The 17,217-nt window shown below is 32.8% G+C and overlaps 2 protein-coding genes across 2 annotated transcripts; both read left to right on the top strand.

The window, feature by feature from the left end:
* Nucleotides 1-2,709: 2,709 nt before the first annotated feature.
* Nucleotides 2,710-3,700, top strand: LOC126712113 (uncharacterized). The gene is made up of 2 exons (XM_050411326.1): nt 2,710-3,042; nt 3,125-3,700. The coding sequence occupies exons 1-2, from the start codon at nt 2,710-2,712 to the stop codon at nt 3,698-3,700; spliced, it is 909 nt and encodes a 302-aa protein (XP_050267283.1).
* An 8,158-nt stretch (nt 3,701-11,858) lies between these two features.
* Nucleotides 11,859-14,145, top strand: LOC126689930 (uncharacterized). The gene is made up of 4 exons (XM_050385088.1): nt 11,859-12,090; nt 12,681-12,869; nt 12,947-13,010; nt 13,289-14,145. Exons 2-4 carry the CDS (start codon nt 12,712-12,714, stop codon nt 13,598-13,600), a joined length of 534 nt encoding a protein of 177 aa, XP_050241045.1. The 5' UTR covers nt 11,859-12,090; nt 12,681-12,711; the 3' UTR covers nt 13,601-14,145.
* The last annotated feature ends 3,072 nt before the right edge of the window (nt 14,146-17,217 follow it).

A 17,217-nucleotide genomic window follows, 5' to 3' on the forward strand; every position in this document is an offset into this window, starting at 1 on the left:
TTGATTTATTTACTATTAAAAAGTTTTTCAATTGTTTTGCTTTCATTGTTTCAATTGTTTTGTTTTGCTTTTTTTTTTTTTTTTTTTTTTTCCTTTAATTAACCTTTATTCAGTATGCTGGAACAAGGTACATATTCTGTAAATTACGTGAAACAACCATGTGATATGACTAGATTGTAGTGGTGGCTTGCCGAACACCTGTTTGAACAAGTTTAAATTGTTTATTTGCTTATTGCCGAACACCTGTATATATCAACAAACACAGCACAGAAAATATATATATATATATATACTCCCATTGTTTGAATTTCCCCAGTTTACCCGTTTATGTTGAGCTAGGCATAAAAGCATGTAGATGCAACCAGCATTTAAAGCTATAGGTTTAACATTTAAAGCTATAAGTTTGTACATGCAATGAAAATCAATTTGCTTCATCTAGTTCTATGTTGCCGTTGCTATCACTGTAGATGGAAGAAGAAAATTTACTTTTTGTCTTGTTATCCCCTTTTTGTCTTGTTATCCCCTTTTTGTCTTTTTATTTTGGTCTCTTGAGAAAGAAAGACATGTCTTGAACCAAAGGATTTAGAGTAGCCAACCCGAACACATTCTAGTGTTGAGCATAATAAAGTGCCACACGTATAAAAATAAACATGCAATATAAGTGGTGAAGACTTAAAGACTATAGCCCTTTTGGGCTTTGGCGCACTCTCAGGTGCTAGTGGACGTTTTGAGGTGTTCTTGCCGCACTATCATTGTGCAGTGTACTGTATTTTAGGATACAATGTGACTTTTTTAATGCATTTTATTGACAAATAAAAATGCTTAAATTTTTTTAAATTAAAATATATAGATAAATATTATATATATATATATAACTTTTTTTTTTGCAATTTGTCTTGCAATTTGTCAAAATACAATAGGGTGTTCTCTATTTTTTTTGCTCTATTATGTGTGCTTTAATTCCTGTCATTGTCTTTTGTGTTAATGAATGCTAATGTTTATAGTTAAACAATTTTATTTTTAAATTAGTTGTAACACATTCATAATTAGTTAGACTAATAACGTAAATATTTTTTTAGAAAATGTGCCCATAATTTTTTAAGTTGGACTGATAACATAACTATTTTTTTTACATAGATGGATTTGAATGATGAGATACTTAAGACCATAATTTTTTCGGACTTTATGCGAAAACTAGCCTTGGTTCATGCTGCATGCCGTTATTTGTGTCACATTATCCATCAAAGGCAACGACTAAAAAGAAGACGTGTTACCCACATTCCTACACAATCAACCATAGAAAAACAAAAAGTTCGTGATGAAATAATGTCTCGACTTAGGAATAGTGAAAAATGCTATGATGTAATACGCATGGGTCCACAAGCTTTTCAAGGTTTGTGAGACATTTTGCGGAGAGATGGTGATCTTCAAGACACACAGCGTGCCACAGTTGAAGAGCAAGTTGGCAAGTTTCGTCACATGCTAGCACATAATTAGACGCATCGTACAATGTCCTTCTTTTTTTGTCGTTCCCGTGAGACCATTAGTCGCCATTTTCATAACGTGTTAAGATCAATAATTATGTTAGAGGATCAATTCCTTCGACAACCTGATGGAACCCAAGTGCCACTTGAAATACTACAAAGTAGTAGGTTCAATCTATATTTTAAGGTAAATATATCATGCATATAATTTATATTTAATAGTAGTTTAGTACAAATATATTTTAAGGTAAATATTTTTAAGATATAATGTTAATCTCAGGATTGTATTGGGGCACTTGATGGAACACATGTTCGTGTCAAAGTATCTAATGAGGATGCACCAAGATATCGGGGTAGGAAGGGTTACACAACACAAAATGTGTTGGCAGCATGCTCATTTGATTTAAAATTCACATATGTATTACCAGGTTGGGAAGGAACTGCTTCTGATTCAAGAATAATAAAGAATGCTTTAACTAGAAACGATAACTTGAAAATCCCACAAGGTAAATTTAATTCAAATACGTATTAGGGTGTATTCTTTATAATTAAAAAATTTGTAATATATAATTAATGGTTGTTATTGTTTATTAGGTAAATATTATCTTGTTGATGCGGGATACATGAATAGAAGTCGTCTGATTGCACCTTATAGGGGAGTGCGTTATCATTTAAAAGAGTACTCTGTTCGTCCCCCTGAAAATGCTAAAGAATTGTTTAATTTGCGACATGCATCATTGCGTACTGCTATTGAAAGAGCATTTGGTGTATTTAAAAAGAGATTTCCTATCATAGCAAGTACTACAGAGCCTAATTATTGTGTTGACACACAAAATGAAATCATTTTAGCATGTTGCATACTTCATAATTATTTAATGGGTGTCGATCCTGATGAAAGTCTTATTACTGAAGTTGATGAAGAGGTTTTGCATTCTCATCGTGAACGTGTGGCCCCTACTTCAAGAGAAGATGATGAGGATGCTAAGCAAGGAGATATTATAAGAGATTCTATAGCATTAGCCATGTGGCAAAACTATGTCCAAATGTGATAGCTTTTGGGTTTATTGTTGTCATGTCATTTAAGACTATGCTATGTTTCAATTACTTTGATCTAAATGTTATGCAAATTTCTCTTTTCATTTTGATATTGCTCTCTATCTTTTGATAATTAATATTAATATTTACACAGTATTTTATATGTGTTTTTTGTCCTATTAATTATAGCATGTGTAAGATATCAAAGAAAAATGGTAGAGATCCAAGCAAAGAAGTACAATGGAATAGTGTTATGGATGATACTTTTTTACATCAGGTGATTATAGGTGGTAGAGTTAATGGAACTTTTACCTCTAAGGCATATGATGACATAGTGAAAGAGTTAGTTGAAAAATTTGACATGGAGATTAATAAGGATAAGGTGAAAAATCGACAGAAGACACTGAAAAATAATTTTCATGAATGCTATGACATATTTAAAGATAGATTGAGTGGTTTTGGATGGAATGATTCTTTAAATATGTGGACAGCTGAACCAGAAGTTTGGGAGCCACTCATAGCGGTAAATTACCATTTTTTGTGAGTTTAATTTTGTATTACATAATTATATCTGTTGTTTAACCATTTGTATTGGTTTGTAACAGTCTAAACCTGCAGCCAAGAAGTGGATGACAACACCTATACCTAATTACTCTAAGATGGCACAACTTTGGGCTAAAGATAGAGCAAAAGGTGATCATGCTGAAACTGCAAAGGAGAAATGTGCTAGGTATGCTGCATCTACCACTATTGATGAGATTGATAATTTGATATCTCAAAATGAAGTTTCTTTGGAGAACTTTGAAGTGGAAAATGATCAAAGGTCACCAGAAATTAATGTTGCACGTTCTCGAGTGTCATCACAAAATGCAATGTCTTCTAAAAGCAAGAAAAGACGATTGGCAGAAGATGATGAACTCGGGAATGTAATTTCCCAATCATTTGATAATGTATCAAAGGCAATTGATAGGGCGATTGAGGTTATGGCAAAGTGCTTTTCAAAGTCATATGGAGCAGAAGTTCACACAGCTTTGGGCATATTGGACTTAGATCCAATATCAAAGACTGAGGCCTACATATTTTTTATGGAAAATCCAACATATAAAGAGATGTTCTTTGGTTGCCCAGATCATGAGCACAAATGTGTCTTATTGACACTGATGTCTAGGTCTAAAAATTAAAAAAAAAGTGTGGGATTTTTTGGCCAACCTGAGTTTTGGAATGGATTATGTTATTTTGTTTTATTTTAGCAAGACTCATTACTGGAGTTTTTTTTTTTTTTAAGATATTTGTTTGCATTGATAGAGAATATTTATTTTGTTAAGAATAAATATGTGATTTGTGAATTGCTTTACAACATAGAAATATACATAACTTGTTTTTTAGCTACAATAATATTTTCTTTTTTCCTTAAACTAGAATTATTTTAGTTTTATATTAGGAAATTGATTTGTTAATAGTTCTATCACCTCTGGTCTTAGCATGATGCAATCTATTCACCTTGAAAAACTATATTGTAATTCAATAATTTAACACAGACCCAATTGTGGCTAACTAGTTTCACATCATCCACTAAATTCTAAACATTTCAAAGTAATTATAAGTTCTCATTAATTATTTTTTATGTTTTTTAAAATGAGGGGTATAATAGTAATGTTATTATAAAATGATTCTATTCCATTCCTTCCAATGTTACTTCCAAACAGGGTTACTTACTTTCCATTCCATTCCATTCCTTTATTTTATAACATCCAAACACGATTTTTAAATTTCATTCCATTCCATTCCTTTTTACTTTCCATTCCATTCAATTCCATTCCATTCCTTTAATGATTATTCCATTCCATTCCTTTATGAACTCCCAAGCGGAGCCTTAATGTAAAGAAAATGTTTGATAAGATGTGTTATGTACATGAAGATTATTTTCAACAGAATTTAGTGAAGATAGGAAAAATGAAAAAGAACACTTTAAACACTTTAAACAACATTTTTTATCATAGTACTATAGAGGAACCGTGTTTTTCATTGGAAATATCGAAAGATTTCATATTTAATCTGAGATAGTAGTTGGTGAATTCAGAATGTATGGACATAAACTTATTATGAGTTTTGGAGACATAGGTGTGAATTTTCAATCAGGCATATCTTGTGCCATGTATTGATGACAATATATAAACTTTTAGTAATTCAAAATTTTTTTTTGGAAAAATTATATATTTTTCATGGTGAAAAGGTGTGATTATTTTAAATTTTTTTTTTTTTTTTTTTTTTTTTTAGTTTTTTGGTTAGAATTAGGGTTGTCCAGAGACTCAGCCAACCTGACCCACCCACCGCCGTTGACCGAACTCGACCCGTCGCCAACCGATCCGACTTCTCTGACGGTCGGCGCCGGGTTCGTTCCTCCAAAACCCGAGTTTGGTGGGTTGGATGTCGGTTTTCTTTCTCCAGAATCCGATCAAACCGATCTGACCGACCCACAACACTTTCGGTGATATTTGGTCAATCTGATGAGATCTAGACCATTTTCGTCAAGATCTCGGCGAGATTTCGCTAAATCTAGCCAAGATCTTGCTGAAAATGGCCTAGATTAGGCCGGATTTGGAGAAACCTTGAAGATTTTGGCCGGATTTTCACTGTTTTCATGCTAGATTTTCGCCGTTTTCATCCCAGGTTTTTGCAGTTTTCTGGATTTTCGACCTCAACCGACCCACCCACCGCCCGTTGATGGTCTGATCCGCTTGATCCGATTACTCCGGCGGTCGGCGGTAGGTGAATATTTTTGCCACCCGATTCCGGCGGGTTGATTCCGGGTTGGGCACAAACCTGATCTGAACTGACCTGTGGACAGCCCTACTTAGAATTTACGAAGAAAAGGAAAAAAAGAAAGGGGGGGGGGGGGAAGGGAAGTGACTTGTGGCTTTGTTGGACTTTGCCCCATCTTTTTAATTTTTATTTTAATGCACAGTGTACAAGTTTAGTTGTATGTTGATAATCAGTAGTAAATAATTGTTTTATGATGTACCGTTGTTGATTCTTTAATTGAGATTCCTTACATATAGAGCAAACTTGGTGATGTAAATTTCCCCCAGTAACTTGATTTTATTAGTAATGAGTTCTTGCTTAATAAAAAATATTGCAGAAAAGCCACGATGGCAATCTAGCGTGGCAAAAACATGATAGAAACTCGACCATAGTTTAATCAAGTTTTATATAACCCGATTTTAGTATAGTCAAGTTTTGTATAGAAACCAATTATTGCATAATCAAGTACTAAAACAAGAATATGGACCTAAATAGTTTAAAAATAAGGATATATATAAATAAATAAATAAATATATATATATATATATATATATATATATATATATATTGCAAAATAAGGGCAAAAGCCCAATATCCCGTTTTCCAGATGCCAACCAATTTGAACAATTATTTACATTCTCACCTTTGCCATCCCACACCTTCTTAGTTATTATTATCAAGTGTGAACTCCCTCGTGGTTGCCCATCTAATGCATTTCACCATTATTTTTCTATAATTTTGTACATAGAAAACGCAAGTCTAATTAATATAGTGCAATTTTTTTTTTTTTTTGAAATATATATTTTGAAAGTTCAAAAACATGTACAAAACACCTTTGAACGTTTAGACTCCCAAAATACAACTTAACCAATACAAGCAATATGTCAAACAACTAGTGTGCGGAAACTTAACACATGCTATAATATGAACTTGGTTAACAACTATCTAAGCCATAATAAAATAAAACCACAGCAGATAATATAAAGGCAAAGATAGAGAGGAAGGAAGATGCAAACACAAAGACAACACGCGATGTGTTATCGAACAGGAAACCGAAGTCCTCGACGAAAAACCTCTCCGCCGCCCTCCAAGCGGTAATCAATCCACTAGAAAATATAGTTGGGATACAAGGACAGTAATAGACCCTCCAAGCCTAATCTACCCAGTGCACCTAAGCCCTCCAAGCTTCTTGCTCCAACGAGGTTGCGCCGAACCTTTTTCTTTTCTAGCTTCCCGGATTCCGCTACTAGACCGTAGCATCAACCAATGAAGATTGGCTCCTTCCTAACTGCTTCCCAGAAATCCAAACAACTGTCTCACAGTGATGATGATGGTGAGAACCAGGTTTGGTATAATGCCTCTCAAGGATTTGTCAATGGAAAGGAAGAGAGTAGGGGAATTTGAAGAGACTCTAAGGTATAAATTGTGGGTGAAACAATCTTGTTTTTCTTTAGGGTTTCTCTCTCAAAATTCTCTCTGGAAGCTCTCTCTCAATCGTGGGTAAAAGGGGTATTTATACTGGAGTGGGAGAGGAATGTGAAACGTCAGGTTTTACAGAACAGGGGTGGCTCGCGACTTGACCTCGCGGCTTGACCAAGTCGCGAGATCCAGTCGCGAGTTAATCGTATGGCCAGTTGTCCTGTTTTGTCCAGTAATGCTCCAGCTAGCATGACTGTTCATCTTCCAGCATGCTTGGCACGTGTGCTGCTTCTGGCGGCTTGCAGCCGCAAGTCCAGCCGCGAGTCCCAGCCGCGAGTCTCTGTTTTCTTGCACACTCTTGAACAAACTTCACTCTATCTCACTCACTACCCTTACAACAAACCCACCTAAATACAGGGTTACTAAATGCTGAATTACAAGCAAATTTGGCACGGAATAAAGCCAATTAGATAGTTGAATAAATTCAACCTTACATATTTAACAAACTATCACAAGTAAAACTCTGCCTTAATGCATGCTCTACCAATAGTCACTTCTTTCTTTTCGATAAATTTAACAAAACAAAACCTTATTTGTTTTCACCCACTCTCTTTTCATAAATTAAAATTTTGACCACGATTAACCGATTGTTGACTATTGTTAATCAATCGTTAACTGACATTGATTGAATGTCGATTTTTTCTAAAATAACTCTTTTTTTTTTTTTCTAGAATTAGTAACTTTTGTACTTAACCTCTTTTTTTTCTTTTTTTTCATAGAGACCATATTTTTAGGGTGTATTTTTGCATTTGAGGCTCCAAGCTAAATGGCAAAAAAATGAAAGTTTTTCTTCATATAATTATTTATAGTTGTAGAAAATATTAATGATTTTTTGATCGAATCAAACAACATAAAATGTTTTCCGGCTCTTCAAGATCACAACTAAACACAAGAAAACACATTTCTAAACAGTAAGTTAGGTAAAAAAAAAAATCATTTTTTAACTGAACAAATGAAAATTTCTACATTAAAAATATTTTATGTCTCCATTTTAAATAAAGAGGTGCTACATTCACAACATTTTTACAACAAATCATAGGTAGTTAGTTGTTATTGGTTCAAATTTGAACCTAGCACCAAGATTACTTTTTTGCTCCAATAATAACAACCAGTAACAATCTGCCACTTAAGATTTGTTGTAAAAATATTGTGAAAATATTATGGACATATCATTTCTCTTTTAAATATCAGCATCATAAGCGCATACTTTTGGTTGCTTTCTCATTAAAAGTTTTGAAAAATCTGGCAATCTTTATTAGTTCAATAAGCAAATAATCAACGCTACTAATATGTAGGGACAAAACTAGAATTTCGTCATTGGAGACAAACCTCTAAGTACCAAAATGAAATTGAACAAAACTTAATACATATAAATATATATATATATATATATATATATATATATATTTGTGTGTGTGTGCATGTGTATTTGCTATTTTGTTGAAAATATAGTAAAATTTCTCATGCTTTGTAAGAGAGGACTAAATAAATTAATATCACAAATTTTTTTCTTGATTTTAAATTCATTTTCAAAAATTTTAACGTTATAATTTTTTATCATACACTATAGAAATTTGAGTAAATAATATATTATGAGCAATTGAAATATTTATAAGTGTTTATAAAAAATATAAATGTAGAGTTTATTATATGATTTATGAAATAATTTTAACTTTATTCACATATCAAAATTTTTTACTATATCAAAACATTTAATTTCTTAAATTTTTTTAATTTTTAATTAAAAAAATATCTAGGGTTTGGACTGGGGGCCTCCCCCTATTTAGGGATGACACGTTCCACACCAGTTTAATGGTTGCCTTGAAGGCCTATTTATTATAAATATTTGAGGACATTACATGCAACTCGCCAAAAGACCCTTTTCCTCCTTTTTTTGAGCCAACATTGATCTCCATCCCTCCTCCTTCCACCTCCAAAATAGAGGTGAAGGTCTTCCATATATGCTCCAAAGTCCAAACCTTCATTCATCCTTCCATATACAGGTTCTAGCAATTGAGAGCCTATGATCCCTTATCTCCCAGAGGGAGAGAGAGATTATAAAAAAAGAAAAAGAAAAAGAAAAAAAAAAGACTTATACAATTGTACATTGACAAAAGTAACAAACCTACCAAACCCTAGGCTAATAGAGAGGCCCAAGGGTTTAGAGGAGAATTGAAAATTTTATTATAGTGATATAAAGCTTACTTTTCATCTATTTGTAGTTATTTAAGCAATAATAAAATAATAATCAAAGTATCTAAAGATTCGAATCAAATTAATCAAAGTCTTTTTTATTTTCCCTTTTTTGGACTACATTATGTACAAATTAAAACAATTTGATGATGGCAATGTCCCAATTAAAAGAAAGAAAGAAAATAAAAAATAAAAAAATGATTGCATATGGTTTCGAAGCATGCGTAGCTTTGCATGTCATGGGAAGATTACATCAATCCACAAAACAAAAATTATGAGTCTCCTAACATCTTTAAAGGTTGTACTGTGTATCTAAGAGTTAAACCTTTTTAGATATATATCGCTGTCAGTTTCTTTAAAAAAAATTTATCTCTCCTCATATGTGTTAAAGTACTTAGTATTCTTAAAAAAATAAAAAATAAAGAGTTTGTAAATAAACAATATATTGTAAAAAAGATTTACACTGTCCAGTTAAGTCTATTAGTCCCTTTGTTTCTCCCAAAAAAAACAAAAAAAGTTTATGAGTCCCTTTCACTTTTTTTTTTTTTGCTGAATAATAAAAGATCATGTAACATGAACAAATGGGCAGAATAATTTCGAGGCCACGTGTGAGTGTCATTCACAACATTTAAAACTAATTCCGAAATATGTTACATAATAATATATTATTTGTTTCCACGACCATATTGTTGTGAGTTAGGCATGACTCACAACATAAATTGCCAATTCAAAAAAAAAATAATGATGATAGGAAAAAATTACAGTGTTTCCCTTTATTTTATTTTTACAATTATGATGGAGGAGAAAGTGTTAGTTTCTATTTTTGACTAAAATATATTTTTGATCATATTAATATTGTTGTCCATTTCTATTAATAAATTGGTGATATTTGACATCATATAGGTAACGTATAATGCTAATTATCTAACAGTCTGATATTTTAAGAGTCAAAAATGTGTTTTTATTTATTTATTTTTTCTTACCCAAAAAAAGATTGTGAATGTTAAAGAAATGGAAAAAAGAAAAAGAAATGAGTATGTGCCATAAATAGAAAAGAGCGTGGAACTACAACCACCATTACTCTTTTGCCGACCACGAGTTTCCAAGCCAATGCTTTCTGCTTTCACACCGTTGTGAAGTTTGAAGTTGGAACTTAAAAAAAATCCAAGGACACGTGTCGTCATCCAATAGCGAGATAGGGACGTGAACACAAAACCAGCCGTTCACGCAAACGACTCGGTTGGGCAGATCCGTTGATATTTATTTATTTTTATACTTAAAATAATGAGTCAAGTTGTTGTTGTTGTTGTTGATGATGGAGGGTTGGGTTGGGTTGGGTTGGGTTGGGTTTAGTTGTGGTGCTAATACCAATGAGTTTTCTCTCGGGAGGCATAGCCTGCGTGACCTAAATTAAATATAATAAAAAATAAAAAATAAAAAAAAAAAGATAAGATTTAGGTATAGTATTTAAATACGGTACTTTAAGTTCTCATTTTAAAATTTTGTTATGTAATTTTTTTTTCATGAGAAAAAAGTACTGTCTTTATTCTACTTTTTTTGTTCTCTATTCAATTTTGAAATGTCCCAAAATAATATCCTATTTCAAAAAATAAAAGTTATTAATTTACTAATATTTCTATTATACCCCCTATTAATTTACTAATTCAATTTTTTGATAAATTTTTTTAAGGGTAGTTTTGGAAACTTATATATTTTTAAAAGGTAGACAAGACAATAAATAATATTCTTTTAAAAAGTTTGATTTTTCAAACAGGACAAAAAAAAAAAGGGGACGAAGGGAGTATATTTTTTAATTAAATAGCCACGTGGCAAAATTTAAAAAGGATAACTTAAAAAACAACATCTAAGATACTGGACTTAAGTTTTGTTCAAAATGCCTATATGTAAAACCATCTTGTTTAATTGAAAATTTTTAAAATCATTTTTTTGAAGATTTTTATATCCACCATATTGACTATTAAAAGTAATTTTGTTCATTTTTATGGACAAGAAACTCAAGTGAACATTACGTGATCACTGATCATGTTAAGAAAATTCACCATATAATTAATATTATTAGTTACTTGATGGTTATGTAAGTTTTTAATCATAAAAGCTTAAAAAAAAAAAAAAAAGTTAGTCCAAGAGATTAATTTGGATGTGAAAAACTCATAGTTATATAAGGAGGAATTAAAACTCATGGGTGTTGTTACAATTGACTCAAACTCAAATATATATATATATATATATATATTTAATTAAAAAAATACTACATTTACAATATTTTTACAACAAATAAGTTATTACTAATTTTAATTTGAAATTTCAATCTACCACTAAAATTAATTGTTTGTCCACAAGTAATAGTCAATGACAACATTGTGAAAGTTTTGTGAAATGTTACAGACCTGACAACTCTTGTTAGGCCAATAACACTTTTATAATAAACTTTGAATGACATGCTATTACAAGTAAGTAAAAATTTATTAGTAATATATTCAAATTATAATCAATACCAACTAACCCTACTAGTATTTATCGCGGAAGTCGCCTTATCTTAAAATTACTAAAAAAAAATTAGGAACAATATTAGAGATAAATTTTTTTTTTTTTTTTTTTTTTTACAAACTGCTGATTTGATGGATAGTTATTGGTAAATGAAAAAATGATGTTAATAGTGGGCGGATCTAAATAAAAACTAATGAAAAGTTAGTCATATAAAAAATGTTTGTAAAAATATTATAAAATAGTTTATGATCTTAGAATTACTTAAAAAGGAAAATATTTTAAATTTTTCGAAATAAAAATATCAAACCCCAATCAGACCACACACTCGCGCAAAAATAACACTTTTCCTTTTCCTATCTCTCTCTTTTTTTTAATAAATTCTGTTGGGTCTTATTTTAATATCTCTCTGAGGCTCTGGTGCAGGCTTTGTGGGCTCAATTCTATAAATCAGCTTCAACCACTGCTTGCCTATCCTTCTTTTCTTTTCTCTCTGCCTTAATTTAACTACAAAATTTTAGTTACTGTTATTATATGCTTTTTGAGAGAGTCCTCCAAAGGAGGAGACCTGTGTACAGTTTAGCTTATTAAGGTACGTTTCTCTTCTTTTTCTCCTCCTGTTAGGCTTTTTTGTTGCTTTTGTCGTGGATCTTAAATTTGATCATGGTGGAGGCTCGAGCTTTTCTTCCAGATCTCTGCAAGGCAAGGCAAAACCCATCATTTTTAGCTTTTCTTTTCTCCATAAATCAAAATTGGTTTCACAACACCTTTATATCTAGAGCTTTTTAGAAGATCCATGCATAATTTTAAAATTAAAAAAAAAAAAAAAAATCCTGAGTTTTTCCTCTCTGATCGTAATTCATAAGCTTATGGGTATTATTATTATTATTATTTTCTATTTTTATTATTTTTGTGGACGGTGTCAAAACTCTGTAGCTGGCAATTGAGTTAGCCTAATCTATAATTAAATAAATAAATAATTAATTAATTAATATGTGTTTGACCAGATCTTGAATTACAAATTTAGAGCCATTCATATATATACTATATATGTTATGCACGTTTCCTAGATCTGCTAAAACAAACAAACAAACAAACAATTTCAATTTTTAGTTTCTCTCTTAACAATTTTTCTTTTCTTTTCTTTTTCGTATGTATTTGTGCTGTTAATGTTCTGAACAGGCTTTTAGATTTTTGTCCGTGAATAAAAATAATGAACCACTGTGCGATCCAACAAAACGCGTTCTCAACACGTGAAGAGATTCGGAGCTCCGTTTCAGTTCCAATCTGCCCCAAACCTCGCCGCCTCGGTCTCTTGAATCCCACCACCTTCAACGACTTCCCCGTCAGATCCCTTAGATGGCAGCTCAGGTAATTTTCCACAAATCTCATACCCCTTGTCTTGTCTCTCTGTAATTTTCTTAATTGGGGTTCTAATTAATTTGCAGCCACCAAACTGAGCTTTGCGATTCAAAAGCAGGGACTGATCTTTTGGATATCATCCTCACAAAGGTATGTATGCTTTTTTTTTTTTTTTTTTGGGCAAAGCATGTTAGGTCTTGATTTAAAAAAAAAAAAAAAAAATTTAATATATTGATTTTACGCATAGAGTGCATGATCTGTATTTAAATTAATTGTCACTCAAAACCAAAACGAATTTAACATGGCACCATAATCAACAGGGACATTTCAACCTTCCATAAAAAATTAAAAATTAAAAAAAAATCATTAAGCGCTTGTTTATTTATTTTTATTATTTGTATGTGTAATTAATGTGAAGTTTGTTACAGGGTGGTTGTGGTGTGGAACAAGGTCCGCCACCGGTAAGCTCGTCGCCCCCATTTTTTTGCGGGTCGCCGCCGAGCAGAGTAGCTAACCCATTAATTCAGGATGCTCGATTTGGGGACGAGAAGCTCGTCCTACACTCACCTTTGTCCCCAATTCCAACACCCATTTCGTCTGGCCTATCATCGTCCTCTCCAACCTCGAGGAAAGGAGGCTGTAATCGGTCTAATTTTGGGAACAAACCAGTGGTGAGGGTTGAGGGGTTCGATTGTCTTGACAGGGATCGGCGAAATTGCAGCATCGCTGCTCTTGCTTAGAACCCCTCTTGAGTTAAAATCAAACAACAAAAGAGTACATATAGTAATGAAATGTGAAGCAGCAATGACAGAAGTTACACAAACAAGTTAATAGAGAGAGCAGTATGAGATGAATTTTGAATTTCTCAAGGGAGGGAGAAAAAGAGGGAGAGATCCTTTTTGCCTTTGGTGTAAATATGTTTAAAAAAGGGTCTTATGTAAATTGTAGTGATTGTTGTGTCCTTTGTAAGTAGATTGAGATGGTTAACCAAATAAGGGAAAGAGAGTTTCTTAGGTATTAGGGGGTTGGTTTGGATTGGGCAAAACAATCTTTGACCACTCTTGTCTTGTAAGTAAAAAAATGAGTGTAATTTTCCATTTTCAATTTCTTCTTTGGGGGTCTTTTGAAGTTTAAAGTTTAAAGTCATTCAGAGCGGCTTTTGAGGGGAAACTTGTACAAAATGAAGTTGCTGTTGAGTCATCAAAGTAGTCATTTTTCGCTGTAAAGATTGGTATTTGGTACCACCTGTGTTCTGAGTTTATCTTTTATGTTCTGATTTCTTGTCGTTTGGTTGTTTCTCCTTTTTTCTGTTTACTTTCGAATTCGAATATCAGAAAGTGATTTTGTGTGATGTAGAAATGTTGCCTGTTGTTCACGCCAATATGAAAAAAAAAAAAGTTCTGCCGATTCTATTCAAGTATAACTTTCTACGACATGCTCAAAAACTCGAATTTTTGTGATCATCGTATGACGTTTGTCTCCATTGATAATCCTGGGACTATATTCGGTAGAATGAGAATGATGTTCTCTCATCTCTGTGCGAGTTCTTGTTGTAGCCACATGATGTTTTCTCATCTCTGTGCGAGTTCTTGTTGCTAGTGGCTACAACTTTTTTTTTTTTTTTTTTTTTTTTTTTAAGAATACTAAATGTTTTTGACACACATGTAAAGAGGGAAGAAGATTTTTAAAGAAAATTACAATAGTGTATATCTAAAAGGACCTCTAGTGGCTACAACTTGGGGAAGGTGGTTGAGTTTAGTAACCAAACCTTTTGATTCAACCAAATAATGGTAGTCCATTCACATGGAGGGTGATTGGTGTCAACTCAAAAAGGATATATCATGTAATATGTACTAGATTATGCTGAGGTTTAAAAGCATGATCGGTTAGATAATGGTTAAATTTTCAAAGGCCAATTACTTAGTAGGGCTCTTTACGAGTTCAATCAAATAATTAATAGATTGAAGGTTGACCCTTCACGCATGGATTGAGGGTAAGAACTTTTCTTTGAATCTTTCTGTGAGACTTTAAAAGCATGATGTTTTAGATAATGACTAAAATTTCCAAGATTAATGGCTTCTTTTTTTTTTTTTTTTTTTTTTTTGTGGTGTGTGTTATTTTTTTAGTTCACTCAAATAGTTAATACGATTAAGGTTGCCCCTTAATAAATATATTAAGGGTGAGCCTGGGAATTTTATTTTTATTTTTGGCTGAAAATACTTATATATATTAGGAATTTAGGACCCTAGTAGCTCGAGTCCACTCTCCAAATACTTATACCTTTGGAAAGCACCAACTTGCCAAATTAGCAATTGTGGGATTTTTATTCGAATATGGTGAGCTAAGACGTCCTTGTAGCAAAACTTGGATGTAATCCATCGTATGCCTGGTGAAGTATCTATAACAGCTTGGAAGTAATAAGGAAGGGCACTAGATGGAGGGTAGGGAATGGGAAAACGATCCACATATGGGAGGACAAGTGACTTCCCAACCCAACCACCTACAAGCTTTGCTCCCCCCAAAGAGACATAGATGACTTCCCAATGGTCTCATCTCTCATTAATGAGAACACAAGATGATGGAGGGCAGATAGAGTAAGAGTGCTATTCTACCCTTTTGAGTTAGAAACTATACTCAATATACCCTTGAGCTACAGCTTACCGGATGACACTAATGGTCTCATCTCTCATTGATGAGAACACAAGATGATGGAGTGCAGATAGAGTAAGAGCGCTATTCTACCCTTTTGAGGTAGAAACTATACTCAATATACCCTTGAGCTACAGCTTACCGGATGACAATATAACTTGGGTGGCCAACAAAAGAGGTGTGTTTACGGTTAAGAGTGCTTATTATGTGGCCTTGTCTTTGGTTGAAGAACCAGGTTTGGGAGAATGCTCAACTGGAGACTATAGAGCCCCACTTTGGAGGAGAATGTGGCACCTAAAGCTTTTGGCCAAAGTCAGAATCTTTGCTTGGAGAGCCTGTGTGAATGGGCTGCCAACTCGCTTGAACATGGTGACAAAAGGATTTGATATTTATGCAACTTGCCCTCTCTGTGGAAAAGATGGAGAAAGTACAAAACATGCTCTTCTCTATTGTAAAAAAATTTGTGATGTTTGGTGGTTTTGGCAGACCTGCCCAATAAATCTCTTAGCTGAAACAAGTGATGTAGTGGATATGTAGTGGATGTTGCTTTGCGAATTATGGAAGCTAGAACCAATCATGACTTGGAGATATTTTTTGTCACAGCATGATTGATCTGGTATAATCGAAATCAAGTGGCTCATGAGGCTCAAGGCCTCCCTTCAATGCAAATATGGGGTACTGTGCAACGAGCCCATAATGACTATAAAGTAGTTGCAGTTGTTAATCTTCTTCAGTAGCAACCACCAAAGGTTGGCTAGAGTGCACCTCTTTCAGCTATGTATAAAATAAATGTTGATGGAGCAACGTCTGAAGATGGGGAATTCAAGACTGCAGAGGTTTGTTTGTGGCAGCCAGTGCAAAGCTATTGCGTACATAGTATGGAGTGGAAGTCATTGAAGCTTTAGCAGTTGAAGAAGACATCTTTCTAGCTCGTCAAAAGATGCTCATGCAAGTTATTCTCGAGTCTGACTCACTCTTGGTTATTCAAGCTATTTCCTCAAACTCGCCCCATGGAGACTTAAGGCCAATCATCCAAGGGATCCTATCATTGTCCTCTTCCTTTGAGATGTGGAAAGTCAAGTACTTGAAAAGGGATTACAACAAAGTGGCTCATGAGTTAGCCAAATTGGCTAGAGAGTCCAGGACATCACAAACCTAGAATGAAGTGGAGCCTCCAATGCTTCATCACCTCTGCCAAATTGATAAGGCTAAATGTTAGAAGATTTTTTTTTGTATTTTTCCCTTCTCTGTTGTACTTTAATTTCTGAAGTGTTTTATTGAAATCAAGAGGATTTTTTTTGAAAATAACTATAAAAACCAAACTATTTTATTAGTTAGCCAAGATTTGAAACTATTTTGGTATTTAACAAATCGAGTCTAACAAACTTGATTTTGCTTTTTGAAATTGCACTTGAAACTTGAGTGTGAGACACTTTTAAACCTTGGCTAACTAATGAAATTATTTGAGAAATTTAATTATTTAAAAAAAAAAATCTAAATCAAGATAAGTTTCACCTTCCAAAGAAAAAAAAAAAAAATCTTGTCTTGGTAATGTTTTTGTCCTTTTACAGTAAATGTGGGATTGAATTTTGTCTACAAAAGCGAAAGACAATTTAACCTTATGTCTAGATGGAGTGAAAAAAAAAAAAAAAAAAAAAAAAAAAAAAAAAAAAAAAAAAAAAAAAAAAAAAAAAAAAAAAAAAAAAAA

Source organism: Quercus robur, chromosome 1 (genome assembly GCF_932294415.1).
Source record: "Quercus robur chromosome 1, dhQueRobu3.1, whole genome shotgun sequence".
In the NCBI taxonomy this organism is placed as follows: domain Eukaryota; kingdom Viridiplantae; phylum Streptophyta; class Magnoliopsida; order Fagales; family Fagaceae; genus Quercus; species Quercus robur.